This window comes from Oryza sativa, chromosome 4, assembly GCF_034140825.1.
Source record: "Oryza sativa Japonica Group chromosome 4, ASM3414082v1".
In the NCBI taxonomy this organism is placed as follows: Eukaryota; Viridiplantae; Streptophyta; class Magnoliopsida; order Poales; family Poaceae; genus Oryza; species Oryza sativa.
In genome coordinates, this window is record NC_089038.1 from 18059337 (window position 1) to 18080429 (window position 21093).

Below are 21093 nucleotides of genomic sequence, written 5' to 3' on the forward strand. Positions count from 1 at the left end.
AAAATAGGCGTAACTTTCTCATATGGACTCGAAATCAGGCAAATAATATATCCACGTACATCTACATAAAAAGTTCAGCAATATTAAAACCTCCAAATTCCGCTTGCAAGATTGTGTTTTCGAGGAGAGAAGTTTTTCGGTAGAGCTTTGGAAAATTCCACATGCCACATATTTCATCCGTTTGGGTTTATTTTTTATATGGTTGGTTCTTGTGAGTTCCTAAGTGTGAAAAAAATATCAAAAAAATAAAATAAAAATAAAAAAGTTGCACATCTCTCTCCTCTGCACTAGTTCGGAAAGAGAGGATAGGAGAGGAAAAATTTTACAGGTCACATATTACGTCCATTTGGGTTCATTTTTTCTATGGTTGGTTCTTGTGTGTCCCTAAGAATGAAAAAAATATTAAACAAATAAAAGAAAAATAAAAAATTTCGGGGGGGGGGGGGGACGGCGCTAGCCATTCTGACGCGCTCCCCCTAGCCACCTTAGCATCGCCCCGCCACGTCGGCAGGGGGACGGCGCCAAAGAGGCTAGCGCCGTCAAGTTGGACGACGGCGCCAGCCACTCTGGCCCCAAAAAGGACCATTTCTGGGATAAGTTTTTCCAAGGGTCTATTTGCGAAATAAGTTTTTCAAAAGGACCAAAATGTGAAAAATCCAGTGAGGTTAAATGAGTAGAAGGCACAAAACCTGAGCCAGCTATCCTCTGCGACTATATGGGCTAAAAAGAGAGGAAGTCCAGCAGCAATTAGAGAAATCGGCGGAGTTGCCTAGAAAATATGATGGTAGCCAATTGGAATGGAAGTCACCAGGATACCAACACCAGCCTGGAGAGTCTGCACGTTATTCTAGGCCTGATTTTACGTACATGGCAACCTTCCTGAACATTCCATCACGCAGTGAAGGAAGGCAATAAGGCATCCTCAATTCAAGCCAGAGCATAACATCTCGGTATCGAGTGCTCTAGACCAGCAAGACAAATAGTGGAGGCGCCCTGATCATTGTATGCTTCAAAATGGCTTGCATACGCTAGTAGATCGTTCGAGGGCTGGGACATTATGTCACCATCATTAGGTCCCTGGACACGTTTGGATAGGTTTAGAGTTAACAGATGGTAGGATGCCAGGATGGCATTTGCAGGTCCAGCTTTTTACTTGCGTGCGTGAACAATGAGATAATTGTACTGATCAGGGATGACCAATCCTCATCTTAATTAGTTTCCATCACTAATACGAAAACGATTTTTGTGTGTGGTCGAAAGGGATTTTCGCGTGCGGATCTCATGCCCGTCTACAATGGGGTGTCTGCGAAAATACGAAAATTTTCATGTGGGTGACGCACCCGCACGCGAAAATATCAGATTTTCGCGTGCGGTTGGCTTATGTCGCCTGCACGCACAAAAAAAATGCAAAAAAATAAAATCAAGAACCTAACCCTAGCCGCCGCCCACCTCATGGTCACCGCTGTCATTGTCGTTGTTTGCCGTTGCCTTCCGCCGCTCCTGGCCCCGTCACCGCCGCCCACCGCCGGATCCATGCGGGAGAGGGGCGCCGCCTCCAGATTATGCCGGGCGGGCGAGGGGCACCTCCACAGGGTTGTGCGCACGAATCCGCTGCCCGCCGCCGCTCCTGGCCGCCGTCGGCCATCGCAGGCCGCCGTGCGCCTGTCGCTCGCCTTTGTTCCCGGCCACCGCCGGCCGCCTCGCACCCATCACCGTGCCCCACGCCTGTGGAGAGAAGAGACCAGAGAGAGATAAAAGAAATAGGATAACAACGAGTAGGTGGAGACGATAAGATAGAATTTTTGAAGTGGTTGAGAGGGGAAAATGCCTAAGGAGGAAGGGGATTTTCGCTCGCGGTGCTCTTAAGATGATAGTCGCGTGCGGGCCTTTCAAGGGTCCGCACGTAAAAATAGGCTTATTTTTGCGTGTGGACCTCTTAAGGAACTGCCCGCGAAAATCATTTTCACGTGCGTGCATCTTAAGGATCTACACGCAAAAATGAGAGGATGATTTTTTCAGACGCGGTCAGTTATGGGCCGTCTGGAATCTGACGAGGGGTTCATCCAGGAAAATCGTTTTTTAGGAGTGCATGATTTGTTTGCTGCAAAATAGCATAGTCCACATGATTTTGTTCTCGAAATTTTTCTATATCTTCCACATATGGTAGAGGAAATCCCAAATGCCTCTGGAAAGATCCGAAGTAATTTGAGCTGTAATTGTACGTAGCGTCCACGCCAGGATACAAAAATAAGTGAAAACCGGCTCAGGTATTAGAACTGGGCAACCGAAGCAGAGCAAAGGCAGATCGCCGTGCCTTTGGTGAGAAGAAAGAACGGATTAAAGCATGAAAAATTGTGCTGGGCAACCCAACACAGAACAAATGCATCAATGCGCGCATGTGTGTCCTGTTTCCTTTGGTGAGGGGATGGACATGATCACTCAATCCATGCAGCTCTTTATTTTTGAGTCTTTGCTCTGGTTATTGACATGGTTGGTGAGCCCTCTATCAGAGCTAAGAATGGGAGAAGGTCACCATTGAAAATTGAAATTGATGGGGTTGCTGAGATTGATAGATGTTTATAGGCTGGTAGCTAATTTGTATTAGTGAAAAGTAAGTTCCAAGATGTCACAAAGATGAGCCACATCATATGTTGATTTGTAGTCAATGGATTCACAAGCAAACAATAGGCGAATGGATATTAACCATCCGATAGAAAAATAAAAGAGGAGCCAGTAAAATAAAAATAGAGCCCATCAAAACACAGAGGTTCCGGATGATTTGACAGAGCATGAAAGCTCCTCCCCTCTGGACTCTCCTTCAACTTCAATGATCAGCTAGAGAGAGAGAAAAAAGGAACAGCTACAGCCTACAGGAATGGTGACGAAAAGGAGAAGATCGAGAGATGTTATTATCTCTTTGCTTTTTAGTTGTACAGTAAAATCAAATTTACAAAATAACCCTGGAAGTACATAAAATTTTGTATGTAAAATGAAATTAAATTTTTTAAAATATAAGGATAAAAGAAATATATAAGTGGAGGATGGGGGTCATGCAGTAGCATAGATGGTGCGGCAGTTGTTCAAACAACAACAAAGTTGTTGTACAGGAAATGTCTCATTCAATACTACGTTGGTTTTTTCGTGTGAAGAAGCGAGTAAAGCTGCAAAACACAAATACCAGTTGTCGAGCATGATCAAGGTTATCTGACAGCTATTACTACCATACATTTTTGCTGCCAATGTTACCATAGTCCATAGTTCAACTTTATCTGGTCTGGTGGTCTTAATTTTTTGTGAGTTGACAGCCAGCATACACTGTCTGGCATATTCACATGTCAAAGCCACTATATTTCATAGAAAATTTCAAGACCACCAACCCATTTTGGATTTTTTTTTCTACCTTATAACACATAGTGTATATCTCAAATCATAGGCTCATTTTATATTCTGCATTAACAGTATTTTCTTTTCGTCCATGATGAATATGGGATGGCTATTTTCTAGTATCTGTCGTTTATGACCAATTTAATTAAGTCGCCAGTGTCTTGGGTGGTCAGAGGCGGGACTTAATATTTTTAGTAGTTTTAATATGCAGTAGCTAGCTTTCCTTTGCTAAATGAGAAAGGCGAAAGAGAGGTGTCGACTCTCATTTAACATTCGTACGAAAAATCCGCTGAGTTAATGATAAGTTAGTGTTTTTCTGTTTGGGCATATAGCATCTGTCGTTAAATATGTATAGCAGCCAGCCATGCAACCTCATCACTCATCAGCCAGTATAACATAAGCAAGAAAAGATGGCCATGGACAATCAGATCGAAAAACAAGCAGGATGACTGTTCGGAATGCAAGGTATCAGGATATCGGTCGGAGCTTACTCTAAACATGATTTTGCCTGCACTGTGTGCCTACCGGCATATCACAGTGCACTGGCTGCATAGAAAGGCAGGTAGTGTTGGAACAGCTCCGTGTTGGTTCCTGCCGAGTCTTCTGATCCATCAAGAAATTAAGCATCACGCCGACTGATCACTCCATTTGACAGACCCAAATGAAATCAGCGTAGTGATCAGAGAAACCGTTTTTGAGGCTGTCACTCTGTCAGACACTCGCACCTGAGATAGAAATGGATGAGCGAATCATCAATAGATACAAACCTTAAGTGGGATACAAGATCTGTTAAGGCAGGAAGTGATGAATAGATGTGCAGTGCATGTTTTGTCCATGGTGTTCTGTGTACTTCGCATATGTATACTGTGAACCATGGGAACAGGTGACAGTAAGTAGCACAGTAAAAGTCCGGTTCCCTAACATTTGTTCTTCTTTGCTTCAAAAGGAAAAACATTCTATTTTTCTTCTGTTGTTTCCTTCTTCTCTGTAACCAATATCCCCAATATATTGCAAAATCATCTCCTTTCAGTGTATTATGTTGCTATGCTTATCTGAATCTAACTTCTGTAAGTTAAATTCTCAGCACACTATATATGATTCCATACAGGTGCATGTAGGATTGAATACCAAGAACTAGACCTACTAGAGAGGTGTGAATGGTAGGAACACCAAAAATCAAAAACTTTTAGCGAAAATAAAAGTTACCGTCAAAAAACTATGAAGATCGGTCTAACCGGAGTTGACAAGTCGGTCTGACCACACAGACACCTTCAACCTTACTGGTTGTTGACGGTCACTCAGTGCAAACTTTAGTCGTTAACTCATGTATACACAAAATAAAGTTTTATATCGAAACTTAGTAGTAGGGGTTTACTAATAACCATTTCCACTAGCTTTGGTATATATATGTATACAGGTCAATTATGGATGAAAATAGACCCAACATGCAACAAAATGAATCTCCGACCAATCACACGCAAGTACAAGGATTGGAGGGCCCACATGATAGTCAAAACTAACCTAAAGTGGGAACACACCATCCTTAACCACCATAGGGGCCCACTGCTAGCCTCCTAGCCGAAGGAGCAGCCAGCAAGTGGGGCCCACAGTTTGGCCAAAATGCCGAACAACCATACTGGCCGCCCATCCTGGCCTTCCACATGTAGGTTCCTGATGCTCTCCCAATTGCGGTTGCGTAGGAGTAATCGCCATTCCAACAGTCATAACACACTATAAAAGGAGGTCTTCACTCACATGGAAAACACACAACATCAACTCAAGCGTTAGGCTTTGCTTTAGTATGTGGTGTTAGTGAGAGAGTGAGGGGAAGTTCTGGAAGGAGTACCCCAGAGTATCATAGTTCTCACCGAGAACTTTCGGAGGAGTGTCGGGTTTGTCGGAATTCTTCCACCGGAGTTCCGGAGAAGCGCCGGAGCTATTAGTATTCTTCTTGCTTGTACCTCATCGAATGCTTATTTTATAAAGTAATTGTTCATCGAATGCTTGTATCTCGTTCGTAGATATACACATGCGTTCCTTGTGTACGATACAGTTGTAATACTCTAAGGGGAAGTGTTACGGCGGTATCAGTGCGTTTACAGATTTATTTGTGTATGCAACAAATACCAACAATGGTGAAGCCTTGTGGGCGGGTCTGACCGTGCACACTGAATGACCAAAACTTGTCACCACCGCTGCTGCCGGTCTAACCGCCGAACCACCATTGGTCTAACCAACGTGAAACTGCCAGTCTGACCACCATCCACTCGCCGGTGTGATCGATGCAAACGAGCAAACACAAATCAAAGAACTCTCGAAAGTTGATTGAAGTTTGTTACTTCTATTCATTTTTACAAAGTACAATAAAAGCACTCCTCTCAAAAAATTTGACTAATCTCGAAACTCGAACTTCTTTGTAAACTCAACTCTCACAAAAGCCATAAGTGGCTTCCAAAAAGATATGAATCCAGCTTGTTCAGGAAGTCCTTGGTGACATCATCGGCACGCTGCTTAATTGGATCCGACGCCGCTAGGATTAGGATGGCCAGATCCATCTCACCGAGACAGTACACTGCCGCCGCCATCTCATCCCACCAGAACATCTTCTTGATTCGTTTGCAAGTAGTACCCATGTTTCGCTACAGATTAATTTGAAGCACCTGCAGGTAGCTGCAGCTGAAGTGAGAAATATTTTCCCCACTTCCCTAAACATTTGCAATTTTGTGTCTATTGTCCACATTTTTTTGATTTGTATTGCCTTTGTACATGTGAATCTGCTTACTTGATGATTGTGGGGAACAGGGGGAGATGATTTGAGGGTTGCTTTTTGTGATTAATGTGAATCAGCTGAGGGAGATGGTTTTTTCTTTTTAGCAAGAGATTTTGTTACATTGTAATATGAGATCCGAACAATTAAATGTACCTAACTAATGGTTTTGTGATTGTGTTTAATGCGACATCAAAGACCAAGGATTAACATTTTTGGTTTTTTTTTCACACTTACTGTACATCGATGACGGGTGTTAACATGTAAACCGTTAGAGGTCAAACTCAAATGTGTCGGATCTTCACACGTTACGCATGGGTTTTTTACATCAGCGACCACACATCCTTGACCACGCTTTTATCCATCACAGATGAGGGTTAGCACCCGTGATGGATGGTGGGTTCTGTGCTAGTGGTGGTGTCATGTGCATCCGTTAATAATACTCCCTCCGTTTTAAAATATTTCACACCGTTGACTTTTTAGCATATGTTTGATCGTTCGTCTTATTAAAAAAAATTATGAAATATATAAAACTATATGTGTACATGAAAGTATACTTAACAATAAATCAAATGATATGAAAAAAAATAAATAATTACTTAAATTTTTTGAATAACACAAATGGTCAAACACGTATTAAAAAGTCAACGGTGTCAAACATTTTGAAACGGAGGGAGTAGCTTATACTGTTTTAGTTTTTGGCATATAGCATGCGTCCTTAAATATGAAACAGGCAGCCAGCCTCATCAGTGAGCGAGATAGGCTACAAAAAAGGCCACGAGAAACCAGAGAAACTCATTCAGTTACCTAGAAAGATGATGGTAGACAAATAGGAACGCCAGGCATCGATGATGGTAGAAAATTGGAGTGCGAGGCATCAGGATACTTTGCACGGCATGACTACCTGAATAGTCGAATTCATAAACCAAGAAGGCACTGCCGAATACAATGCCTTCGCGCAGAGTCTTCTGAACCAACAACATAGCACGAGAAAAAATGATCCTGCTCCAGGTGACCTGTGTTCGGGGCTAGCCAAGAGCCAACCATTCGAGGGGATCGTCGCCTGGACATTTGGGTCTGGTTTAGGGCTGTCTTTGGAAGGCAGCCGAAAGAAACCTCCACGCTGTACAACCAGCTTTTTTGACTCTCAGTATTTCACAGAAAAAAACGGTCCGTATGTTGGTTTGTTTTGTCTTGGCATAATCAATTTCTTTTTCAGATCTGTCACAATTTGCAGATGCAAAAAGTTTGGGATCAGCAGGAAGTTGCAAAATAGGTGCAACCGGATTGAGGAATTAGACGCAAACAACCAAAAGAGGGGAATTACTTCTGTGCACTGTTTAGACCCAACTAGCAAGGCAGCCCACACACATTTGTTTTGCTAGATTCCCTTCACATTTCGCTGTAGAATCATGTAACTTAAATACATTTACTCAAGGAGTATATAACTTAATGGCTAGTATTGGATTTTTTTCCGACAATATGCATAAAGCTTGTGTATATTTGTATTAAGCAAAGGAGATTTACAATTTGCAGTTTACAGCAGATCTGAGAAAAAAAAAGAGAGAAACGGTGACAATGACTTGATGTAACAAATATTCCGATAGACGGTTGAAATAATGTCCTGTATATGTGATTACTCTCTACCATGTATGAACCATGATGCTCCCATATCCTTATCTCTGTCTAATGAGACCACAAGAAACTACGTAACAATTTTTATGTCACTAATGGATCCATTTGTTCATGCATAAGAGAATACCAATTGTAACATACCTGAAGGTAAGCATAACGCACCTTCCACATACGGAGTGTAGGCGGCGTAGCTTAGCCCCCGCGTCGCTCTGATCCGGGTGACACAGGCGACGACTCAGCCCACGCACCACCACCCGCCTTCCCTCCTCCTCCCTCGCTGCCACCTGAGCGAGCCACCAGAAACCACGCGGCTGCAAGGATGGCAGTGGCGGGGTTCTGTTCTTCTTCTTCCCCTCTTATTGGACTGTTGGGCAACCAGCGAACAATGTGCTGAGGGAGCTGACCCGCTTGTGCCGGCATGCACGGCAGTGATGGAGGCGGAGGAGGCCGCAACGGCATCCAGGGCGGTGACGGAGACGGATGGGTGAGGTGCGGCGGTGGTGGAACAGCATCGGTCAGGTCGCGGCCGTATCTGGGCCACATTGCTTGGATCATTCCTTGAGACAGCGACGATGTGGCCTGGGTGTTACGGCAAGTACGTCGGTGTCCACGATGGTGGAGGCAGTGGTAGGTCGACATTGGTTAGGTCGCAGACGGATCCGGCCCTCCACACTAAAATCTGGCCATGCAGTGACGGCTGCTCCGGTGGGTGTGCCGATGCTGTCATTGGCGACGACGAAGGAGCAATGTGGCACAACGTCGGTGGGACGGCGGCAGCTAGGGCATGACCATCGCCCATATCCCCACCAGTGACTGCAACTGCCCCCTCCTTGGCAAGGGGAGGGAGAGAATGCAGTGCGACATGAGGGCAGAGGCCCTGGCGGTTGCTTGGCGCATTGGAGGGGGAGGATTAGGCGGCTGCCGGGAATGGTAGTATGGATGCCCCCCCCTATCTCTGTCCGCCGGTTAGGATGGGGGCAGTGTGGCTGGTTGTTGGATGTTTGGGAGGAAGCATCCTCGATGGCACAAGGTATGGTGACATCGGTGGCTGCTCTCCCTCCCCTCGTGCTTGGTAGTGCCGGTGACCTGGGTGAGCGGTGGCAGCGGGGATTTTGCAGATGAGGAGGGCCCCTGGCATGGGCGCACAACGGTGGGGCATTGGTGAGGTGGCTGTATGTTCAAGGTGCTCAAATAGTGGTAGCTGCAGGTAGGACCGTAGGAAGATCTCTGGGTGAAAGCCTAGTCCGTCCAGGGCCGATAGTGGTGACGCTTTCGAGCGACAACCCTCCTAGGGGTATTGTCTCTCCTTTGTGCTCCGGTGGAATCCTTTAGAAAAAAAAATATATTCCTGGTTTTTCCAGGACAGACGACGATAGTGTCATCATCGACAACGCAACATCCCTTGAGGCATCGTTTGAAGGGCCATTTCTTTCGAAACACTCTTCAGATGGTCTATCCTCTAGCAGCAGCGCACTAGCCAACGCAAGATAGCCACGTTGGCAGGCCTCACAGGGGAGAGCGGATCCATTCTTCATTGTCGCCCTCTCTCCCCTACTCCCAAAGACATGGATGGAATGGAGTGCATTGGGTCGGCGCTCTCCTTTTTGTTCTCAACAGTGCGACATATGTTGTAGGCACATAGTGTGGTTTGTCTTTTTTCCGGGTTATAGTCTCCAGGACTATTGTGTTGTAATTTTTTTTCTACTATACCAATATGAAACATTGTACTGTCTTATGTGGTTTATTTAAAAAAAAACGCATACATGAAGTTCCTTTCTTCCTGAAAATCCATTTCCTGCAGATTTCGTACTGAAAATCTGCTCGGTTAATGACCAGTAGGTGCATCGGATTTCACACAGAGCCACTGTGGTTGAATAAGGGCATGTTTAGTTGGCAAAAAAAAATTTGCCCCTGCATATCAGATATACGGACTCACATTTAAAGTATTAAATATAGTCTAATAACAAAACAAGTTATAGATTCCACCAGGAAACTGCGAGACGAATTTATTAAGCCTAATTAATCCGTTATTAGTAAATATTTACTGTAGCGCCACTTTGTCAAATTATGGTGCAATTAGACTTAAAAGATTTTGTCTCACAATTTTCCGGCGAACTGTCTAATTGGTTTTTTTTTCTACATAGGAGACTCCAGTATGTGTCCAAACATTCGATGTAACCGCGTGAAAAATTTTGTTTGGGAACTGGACATGCCCTGAGTAGCAGCCCAACAGAGTAGCAGACACCAACCTGAGCCAGCTAAGTCAGCTGGGTTCTGCGGCAAGATAAGCTAGCACGAGCAATGAGGGAAAAAAATGGCTCAGTTGCCTGACATCGATGATGGGAGCTACAATTTGAATGGAAGTCATCAGGATATCGATGGTCGCTTCAAGATACTTGTCTTCTCTACCCCTTATCCTGAGCATCCCGTTGTCCCTTCACCAGACTTGTCTTCTCTGCACCTGATTCTGAACATCCCATTGTGCAACGCACCAGCGACTCAGCCAGAGATTTGGTCTCTGTACACCTTGCGATAGGTTCGCAGTTGGGAGGATGGGATTGGCTGGTTGCGCTGGACACGAACCGGCAGGAGGACCACGCGGCTGGGGACAAGGCGGCGCCGGCCGGACCACGTCGGAGCGGCGGACTCCGCGGTAACGGACCTTGTCGTCCTCCGCACCGCACCTACTTGGACACCCGAACAGGGAGAAGATGGACAGCGCGTCGCTGCTCATGGCGAGAGAGACAACAGGAGGAGAGAGAGGAGCAACATTAGATCGAGGCTCAGAACGGCGGACGCAGATTCGGTGACATTCCCCCGTGACCCGTGACATTCTCAGTGACATTGAGTCACTGACATGCGGGACCCACATGAGCCTGGACCCACGTGTAGTGACTCAATCATCGAGAATGTCATGGGGAAATGTCATCGAATCCCAATCCCGGAACGGCCGAATGGGCGAGGAGCCAGACGGGAGATCGAACTGCATTAGGCTTGGCCTTACAGGGCCGGCTAGGATTGGGCTGCTCATTTGCTGCATTAGGCTTGTTTGGCTCTCGAGCTAGATCGAGCTGGCTCGTTATAACTAACGAGCTAAAACGCTGGCTCAACGAGTTTAGCCGAGCCGAGCCAAGCCGAGCTAGTCACGAGCTGAGCGAGTTAACCAGTTATGAGCTTTTCGTCTACCCATACGTATGTGTAGATAGTTGTGCCCATCACAACATTGACAGCCAGATTGTCACCTCTCCACGGGTATATTGGTTTATTTTCAGCGCAGTAGGATACACCATAATCCTTTTCTTATCAAATTCTTTCTTCTAAATCTGCTGCGTCGATGATGCCAAATGTTATACGAAATATGTGCTACCGGCACGAGGAATTAGAAGTGAGCGACTAAATTGGAGCAAATGCACGCTTTGCCCTGTTTATACCTAATACTAAAAGCATATCACTTTTCACTTACTAATTTTCCTTTCAGACTTCGAAGTCGGGAAGAGATTGTCCGTTCGATGCTGCTCTTCTTACAGAAAATATGGATATGCCCGGTCATTCACCATTTGGTGAGTAAATTTTTACTATGCTGAGAGCAACCACTGCTTAACAAGTAATACGTAGCTCATGCACCGAATTGAACCAGCCACTGTCGACACTCGACAGTATGATGGCGCGGCACACGGCTGTACAGAACGCACCTTGCAAATTCGATTGCAAGAAAGAATATTGCTTGAGTTCACAGATGATTGTAGAGTGGTCGGAATAAATGTGGAAATCATCAGGAGTCGAGGGACTGGAATGCTGAAGGACTCAGGAGACATTCGGGTGAAGATCACCAAGTCCCTGTGTCGGGATAACGCATTATTTTGAATGACTGATTTCTGTTGGTGTTAATGTATGGAGTATAGATGGCCATAAGGCCCGAGGCCCCAAGGTCCGGCCCACGGCACGGCATTTTGGCCTGGCGCAAGCACGGCACGGCCCGACTTGGGTCGGGCCTGTGTCAGCCCAGCCTGACCGCCGGGCCATGCCTGGGCCTCCCCACCGGCGCGCTGGGCTGGCCCGGCACGATGGGCCAGCAGGCCAGGCCCGGCACACAAAGTATAGGGACTAAAAATAGACATATAAATGTCACTGTCCAAAACATAGGGACCTTAAATAGACTTATTTTAGTTATATATATATGTCACAACCCAATAGGAGGAAGAAAAATTAGATTTATTCTGAGGAAAAGCAGGATAGGCCGTCGTGCCTTCAGGCCGGGCCGGCACAACCCGAGTAGTGTTGGGCCGTGAGTGCGGCATGTGGGCTGGCACAGCACGGCCCGGTGCGTCGGTCGGGCCGTGCCGGCCCAACAAGCCTCGGCCTAGGCAAGGCCGGGCCTGGGCCGTGCTGTGCCGGGTGGCCCACATGGCCATCTATAGTATGGAGTGCACTCACTCAACAATGGATAGAAACTTGATTCTTTTCAACTGCAGTAGGCTTTTCATGCAAATGGCGATGCATAGTTGATACATATATACTCTTAAACTTAAAACTTGGAAGTTTTTCTCTTTGGATATATTTTGGGGAAAAAATGTTTTCGTGGAATCCAATTTCTTACTGCACTTTTAAATTATATTTGCTCAAGAATGGCTATTATGAATTGTCATTCTAGTGGGCATCTGGAGCGAGGCGGTCAAAAAATACTATGCATATACGTGAATTTAACGAAGGAAAACCTAGTGATTACTTTAAAGGTAACACCGTGCTTTAAGATATATGGTACATTCCACTGAGCATCTTGAACTGGCTCTTAGAGCTTGGGGTTATTAGAAAGCCGTTAAATCTTTTGGCAGTAATTTATGACTTCTAACTTGTTTTTGGAAATGATGTCGTGAGTAGTTGTTCCCAGGTCCGGTTGGAGAGTAAGAGCCTAAGAGGACTTGCATCTAGTACCATTTTCAATGGAACAATGACGTAATTGAACCATCAAGTGTGCAGTTTTTTCAGCGAACGTGAAATGGATCATTCAAATTTGCATGGAAAGTTGATACATTCCCTTGTTTCTCTTTTCCTCTCATAACGATATGTGGGTCTAGGGAACACATATCAGTGACACATCAAGCTCAGAATCATGCGAATTTGCCGGTGGTAAATAAGAAATAAACCCTTGAAGTATTCCACATTCTGAAAATTATTCAAGCTTTTTGGCTACAAGCTGAATGTCTTTGCAACTTGAAGTATTTCACATGAAGTCCATAATATTCAAGATGGAAGTTTTCCAAATGCGGACACATTGCACTAGGATTTGAAAATATTACAAACAGAGATAGAAGAGTCGTCTCTGCTACAATAACTAGCCTATTAATCTTGTAACAAAAACATATGTACGAGGTGAACCGAAAACCACGAGGTCCACAATACTGAATATTGATAGATATATTTGAGCAAGTAAAAAAAATGAGAGAGAAAAATAAGTCACACATCTCACTAAAAAAATTAGAGCAAGTTGCACTGTTATAAGAATCCAATTTGAGATGAGAACTTACCAAAAGTTTCAGCATGAAGCATACAAAACAAATTGCATTAAATTCACACAAACAATTAATAATGTTTCACAAATGAGAACAAAACGTATTATTTAGGACATACAGATTGATTGTGGGAATGCACATGTTCCCAATAATATATAATGAAAACATCTAGAAATAATTCAATAGCCGGAGTAATATAATTTACCTTGCGAAACTAGCGGATAACATAAATTCTTGCTGCAAGCTATTGCAGTTTGAAGATGCTAAATTAATTATACCAATTGTATGAACTCCAAGAGGCTGATGCAGATTTACATATGTTTCGGATAGGGCTGGTTGCATCCCATGATTGCTTTCTGGGCTGGTACCAGCTGAACTGAAACCTTTATTTCTTACAGATTGTAATGACATTTCCACTTGCTTCATAGTTGGCCTTTCTTCACCTCGGAGCCTCAAGCATGCCTGTGCGATAGAGGCAACTGTATTTATCTCATCCTCGGTCGCTTCCTCAAGAACTTCAGGGGCAACTATCTCAGTAATTGGCCTTCCTTTTATCTCATAAAGGAAATAAATAGATAGATTTTTCTTTGTGCCAGACTCACATTCAAAAATGGGTTGCCTTCTGAGAAGCAGTTCTAAAAGAACTACACCAAAGCTATACACATCACTCTTCTCATTCAGATGTCCAGTATGGTAGTACTCTGGATCTAAATACCCGAAAGTGCCTTGTATATTGGTGAAAACATGGGTTTGATCATTAGGAATCAATCTTGATGCACCAAAATCTGCAACTTTAGCCGTGTAGTTTGCATCCAAAAGTATATTAGAAGATTTCACGTCACGGTGTAAAACTGATACTGATGCTGCGGAATGAAGGTAATACAAAGCACCCGCAGCTTCTGTAGCAATCCTCAAACAATCATCCCAAGACAATGATGATTCCCTATTACTTGTAGCACCATGAATAATTTGATTTAGTGAACCGTTTGGGACAAAATCATACACTAATAGAGGGACTTCGGTTTCAAGACAACATCCAAAGAGTTTTACAATATGACGATGATTTATCTGTGAGAGTATTGCAACTTCATTGATGAATTGAGTAATCTCTTCTTCCCTAATGATGTTAGGTTTTTTTATAGCCACCACACGTTGATCAGATAAAATGCCTTTGTAAACCATGCCGTGCCCTCCACTACCAAGAACACGTGTTGGGTCAAAGTTGTTTGTTGCCTGTTTCAGCTCTTCTAAGGAGAAAATTTTTGTGTTATCACTAGCTCTTTCATCAGATGATATAAGCTGCTGTAGTAGAAGGCCTTGGTTTTTCCTAAAATATTTTTTCCGTTGTTGCTTCAGAATGTCACTTCTTTGTTTACGGATAAGGAGTACCACAGATAAGCTAAGTACAAGAATTCCAAAACCAGCAGCCATACCGATAACAATACCTACATTTAGGGACCCTTATAAGATTTTTTGTATTTGCTAGTAAATAATTAATGATATGCTAAAGTATGCAGTGATAACTTAAATGAAACCTTGTTCTGATATGAGTCAATTAAGAGTTCAAATATTGAACTAATTAAATAACTTGTTGTACCAGTTTTTTTTTCTTTTAGAGTAGATTCAGATTCTGTGCCAACTTCTGAATATATAAAACAATGTAGAATAGAGAAGAAAATTTGATTAATTTTCATTTTAAAAAACAGTGTCTATGCATGCAGATACATTCAAGTACAAAAGAAAACATTTTGAGAAAGAATGTGAATTTCCTTTTCATAAATTGTAGGGATGTGAAATGGTTTCTACATGAACATTCAAGTACATAGAGGTTATGGCAAAACAATATACTCAGATGATAATATATGTGTACCAGTAAGCAATGGAATCTCTTTCCGACATGGTCCAATAGAAGCATTTCCTCGGGTACCCGCAGGGCAAAAACAATCATACCCGCCAGGTTTATTGATGCATTTCCCGTAGCAAAGGTACTTACTAGAATCCTCGCATTCATTAATATCTACAATCCAATTTATAACTTATGTCAAAATATATTATGTTGCTTGTGAATAAAACAAAAGCATGATGATTTATGAAAATGCTAGCACACACTTCAATACCATTCCGAATTTGGTAGTTCTAGAGTTTTGTTTTTTTGGTTGGGAGGGGGATAACTATGCGGTGAAAACTCATTTAAACCCGATCAAAAAGTCATGTAAATCTAATTATTTTTTTTAAAACAATATCACATTTAGATACACCACCTCATCACATTTTGTGAGAGTTTACACGAGTTTCACCTAAGTCAATAGTTTCCACCACAAATTTACTCATTTTCGAGGTTTTAACCGCAAGATACTTATTTCATTTTGTTTACAAGTAGTTATAACTAACACACATTAATTAACACATTCACCAAAGTCCTTTAGCCCTTCAACCAAAGATATTGAATACATCCACCAAAATGATGGAATAAGCTAGCTGGTCAGATTTGTTTTCCTATGCCAGCACAACAAACCTAGACAATTAAACTAGTGTGAATTACGGAGATCATAACCTGATAATCAGCTTGCTGTCCGTTCCATGAACTCAAGATTTGGCTAAAAGCAGATTGGAACAAAATAGCAGATTACCTCTCATCTAAGATATTAGTGTTTTCTTAATTTAATAATACATATGTTTCATGATAATAATTGACAAGTCGTAGCTCATATGAAGTATAAACTCTAGTTTTGATGTTAGCAGTTAATACTTACCAACTTGCACCTCATATGGACTCCTTTTGTTTTACCTGAAACATAATAATTTGCTTCCGTCCTAAATGGATGCTAAATTAATTCACACCTTTTTTGTCTACTTGGAAATTCCTAAAAACTGGCAATCAATAGGTAGACAGATAATTCCTTTTACAATCCTTAAGTAGGATCATGATTTATGTTACCTATTTGAGTTATCCTTTTTTTTTGAGTAATAAATAGTTATCACAATTTTATAAAATTTTGATATCATACCTACTTATACCGCTATACCCTACCCCCCCCCCTCAATGACATGTAAATACGCTCTAGACAAAGATGCAATATTTTGGTAAATACATGTACTTTAAAGCTAAAGTATGCTAGTTGCTAATAGATGATATGTAAATGCAATACTCTAGCCAGCAAAAGCCTCTAGTTGAGAAATTTACCTTGGCAACCAAACGAATCGTTCAGGTAAGGATTTCCTTCGAATCCATTTTGGCAGTTGCAGATGTAACCGGGTCCGTTTCGCGAGTTCAAACAGACGCTATTGCTGCTTATGCACATGTAGGAATCTGAATTTGTTTTAGCTTGCTCACATGTGGAATTACCAATAGCCCAGTCCACCACAAAAGGTGGCTGGCTACCAAGATTGTCATTGAACCTTGATAGGGAATTGTAAACCGTGGAGAAATTAAAGCTGGATGTCTCGACAAGTGCTGCGTAAGCACAACGAGTCCAGTTGTAGATGTCCGTTGTGTTGAAACGACCGTCGAACCAAACCTTGTAATACCGGATCCCCTTAGGGATGTTCGTTTGGCAACAACCTATCCCAGAGCACCCGGCACTGTTGATACTCACGAGATCATCGCCTATACCACAAGTGGCCGCACAACCGATAGTTAGGTTGCTACCTACATCATTTTGTTCACCTGGGCCAAGATAAGCGAGCATACGGCACCCAAAGACAATAAACTTGTTAGCAGTGTCAGAGAAAGTGAAGGGACTCCCTTTCAAGTTCAGATCAACCATATCGACGCAGTCGATATCCTTCCTTGTCGTGTTGTAGCAGTCGTAGGACATATCCATCTTCATCCGAGCCTGACCTAACGGCAGCGAGATGCCGAGCACCTCCACGTTCCGCAGGAGCAGGGTGGGCACGCCGTTCCCGGTGTCGTTGCAGCTCAGCTTGAAGCCGGTCATGGCGCAGCCGGGCTGACCGGCGATGCCGAACGGGAAAGGGATGTCTATCTCACCGCACTTCCTCTGGCAGGATGCTGCAACAGCGGCAAGACATGCCGCCATTGCTACGGTGAGACACAGTAAAGTGGCTACCATTGTGCGGCGCAATACTAGTGGTGGCATTAGCAGCGCCTGCATCATCCCTGTTGTTTTTTGGGTGGAAATGAGGGCTTCTAATAGCTAGCAGCTCTGCATAGTGCATACACCACTGGAACTAGACTGTAGTACTATATATACTGCATGGTTACCTTGACTTGGACTTGCCCTAGCTCAAAGTCGTCTTCACCTAATATTTAGGGCATCGAGTAGAGACTGCATGATTGAACCAACAAATATGCTAACTGCAGCGTTAATTTACTTCATCCTGCGGTGTTCACAGTATAACTGATAGTATGTACTTTTTCCTAGCTCTGAACATCTGCACCGCTGACCAAGATTCTCATTCGATTTAATGTGAAGCAAGCTAGATTGTCATTAATTAGCTTGATTCCTCGAGTGGTTTATATGTACCAACTAACAGCTCTCTGTCCTCTGCTTAATTAGTTCGATTAATTAGGACCACACTGAAGATGTCTAGCTATGCTTCACCTGAGTTGTTTCAAAATTTTAAAACATCAACTCCAATAAATTAATGCATTTTATGACACAGTACAGTACCGGTGGTTGTGAACGGTTTACCATCCAGGGCATATATAACTTCGTAATATTCATTGAGAAAAATAAGAGAGCTGCATAGTAGAGAGGGATTGATACTATGTGGTGTGGTGTTAATTTTAAAAACGCGTTTAACATGCAGATGTTCACAATATAACTGATATATATGTACTTTTTCCTAGCTCTGAACATCTGCGCCGCGCGCTGACCAAGTTTCTCATTTCGATTCAATGTTGATATTTTGAATTGGTTTCACACATATTGTTCTGTTTAACATGCAAAAACCAATTCACATAACAATGTGACATATGTCATATGTCATTATCGGAATTTTTCCACATTTGACTACTCCCTCCGTTTCACAATGTAACTCATTGTAACATTTTCCCACATTCATATTTATGTTAATGAATCTAGACATATAACATCAATATGAATGTGGGAAATGCATGTAACTCATTCTAGCATTTCCCACATTCATATTTATGTTAATATGTCTAGATTCATTAACATCAATATAAATGTGAAAAATGTTAGAATGACTTACATTATGAAACGGAGGAAGTATGTCATTATCAGAATTTTTCCGTAATTTTTCTTACATTTATTTTTTTTTTATTATTATTGGCCTTATATAACATTAATTATCAAATTTTTATGCTCTCCAAAAAACATTATATATGCATGAAAATAAACCCAAACAAAGGGAGAGCGTCACTTACACTAGGTAAACACATTTTTTTATGGAAAGCTCAACATAGAAATCATATGTAGTAGATTAATTAATTGGACTTGCATCAAGAGTAAACACAATTAAATGCTTAAAAACATCATTACATACTAGTCCAGAGACCCATAAGCCCTAAACAGCAAAGTTATAGTCTATGTGCACGAACACATTCAATCAGTTATATACGAGCTGTTCAAATCGTAAGATTATATTGAACAGTGAAAGGGACTTAAACACAAAGTGTTTAGTAAAACGTGGCCAATCGGGCGAAAACACCGTTCGGCTTTGATCATTTTCCGCTGGATCCCCATCCATGGACCGTAGACGGAATTCAATACTCGAGGCCAGCTAGGAATTTATGTTTTACTCCCTACATTTACTTTTGAGAGTTATTATTGGTAATTTTTTGTGACAAGTTGATAAGCACGATCACAACACCTACCGCCTTACGGTGATCTTAGAGTCGCCAACCACCGCAACCTAGCAAAAGCTAAACCACGATGGGTTTTGATAACTAAACCGGCTAGCGAAGCCGATTCTAGATAACTACCCGTCTCGTAGTCAAAACGAAAGGTTTTCAGGACAAACCTACAAAGAGGTGTGACACTCTCGCAGCGGCGACGGGTGATTTACGACGCAAAACGATAAAGATGAACAAACTAAGCGAAAACTAAAACCAATATGTAAAACGATTCGATTGATTGATTGTAGATTGGATAGTTACAATTGAACCGGCCATGTCCCTCATATAGGGGTTAGTCTTGCCCTCTACAGGCCCTCCTCCACGTCCAACTCGGGATAGAATCCAAAGGAAACCCGAAACATGCCTTCCCAAACAAGGAAACTTCGGGACTCGGCGAAACAGACCCGTACTCGGACTCTGCCGGTCAGACCAGTCACACACCGCCGGACTGACCGGCCCTCACCCGGCGGTCAGACCGGCCCACATACGGCGGTCAGACCGTCCCCACAGAGGAAAACTGGCAGACTTCCAAACTTTGATAATTTTCCCTATTTTAATCCTAGGTGCCAAATTTGGGTGTAAACAGTTATATTTTATCTTGGCACAATGACCAAGGATAAGTAATTTTGTTATGATCCATTTAAACATGCTACTAGTATTCATTGTAAACAAGCGATTCATTAATATTTATATTTCTCGACACTCATATAGCCAATCTTGTGTGGAAGAATAGAGAGTCACGCATTAAATCCAAGAAAGTTATTATAAGGATAGGTGGTTAGATTAAAATATGCCTAAATTTTCTAGATATGGAAATATACCTATCAAAAGTAGATGGAGGTAGTACTATTTTTTACAATTGCATAGGCTGTCACGTTCAGGAGGGCCATAGTGGTTGGGGGAGGCTGATTAGCGACCAGTCGCGCTCCCCGCGCGGCCCGCGGTCAGTTTCTCCCCTCTTAGTCTCTCTTCTCCACAGCACATGCATATACATTTGTATATGTATACGAAGTTTATACATATATATATTTTTGTATATATATACTTTTTAATATGTATATATTTTTTATATTTTTATGTATAACCAATATATACACATTGTTGGAGGTATACCACGAGAACCTTCGGCCGGGAGAACCTTCGACCGGGCCTACTGAAACCAAGGACATAAGCAAAGGCGCGGGCTGGAGGCAAGCGGCGAAGGTCGAAGAGACAGCATCGGTGAAAGCCAAACGGCAAAAGCCGTGGCATCGAGTTGACCAGCTTCGCCAAAGAAGGACCCTGCCGGAGGAGCATACGGTTGAAAGCCGTGAGGGGAAAGCCTTGCCACGAAGGGCATGGGTTTTGCCAAGTATCAAACCTTGCAAGGAGAAGGCCCAGCGGGCTAACATGCCTTCTAGAGGCTTCGCCAAGGACTGGGCTGAGTCACTTGGCCATTAGGAGCCCATGCAAGCAAAAGACGCTGTATGCCCGTAAAGATGTCCCTATCATACGGGCAACCATGTAAATTCTCCTGTAAAACCTAAAATACTAAAGGAAGAGTCTATAATAGGGCTATAAATAGCCCCTTAGGGCCATGTAACAAGGAGACCTGAAAAATTTTTACTAAGCAATACAATTGTCTTTACTTCGAACCACTGTTGGGAGAACCACGTCTTTCGACGTGATGCAGTTGTCGAATCGACAACACACATATACAAAATTTGTATACGATATATACAAAGTTTGTATATATAAAAATATACCAACTTTGTATATATATATATATGCAAATGCATATAAAAAACACATATACAAAGTATGTATACGCATATGCAAAGTTTATATACGTGTATATAAAGTTAGTATACGTGTACATAAAGTTTGTATACATATGTATTAAAAACAAAAAAACTGAAAAGTATACGGAAAGAAAAAAAAGAAAATGAAACCGTCCGGCAAAAAAAAACCGCAAAAAGAAAAAAAGAAAAAAC

General features: G+C 42.6%; 1 protein-coding gene across 1 annotated transcript; it reads right to left on the reverse strand.

The window, feature by feature from the left end:
- Positions 1–1560: 1560 nt before the first annotated feature.
- Positions 1561–17369, reverse strand: LOC112936085 (wall-associated receptor kinase 2-like). Its single transcript, XM_066309796.1, has 3 exons — positions 16481–17369; positions 13612–14741; positions 1561–1725 (listed from the first exon to the last, which is right to left on the reverse strand). The coding sequence occupies exons 1-3, from the start codon at positions 17367–17369 to the stop codon at positions 1561–1563; spliced, it is 2184 nt and encodes a 727-aa protein (XP_066165893.1).
- Between the last annotated feature and the right edge of the window lie 3724 nt (positions 17370–21093).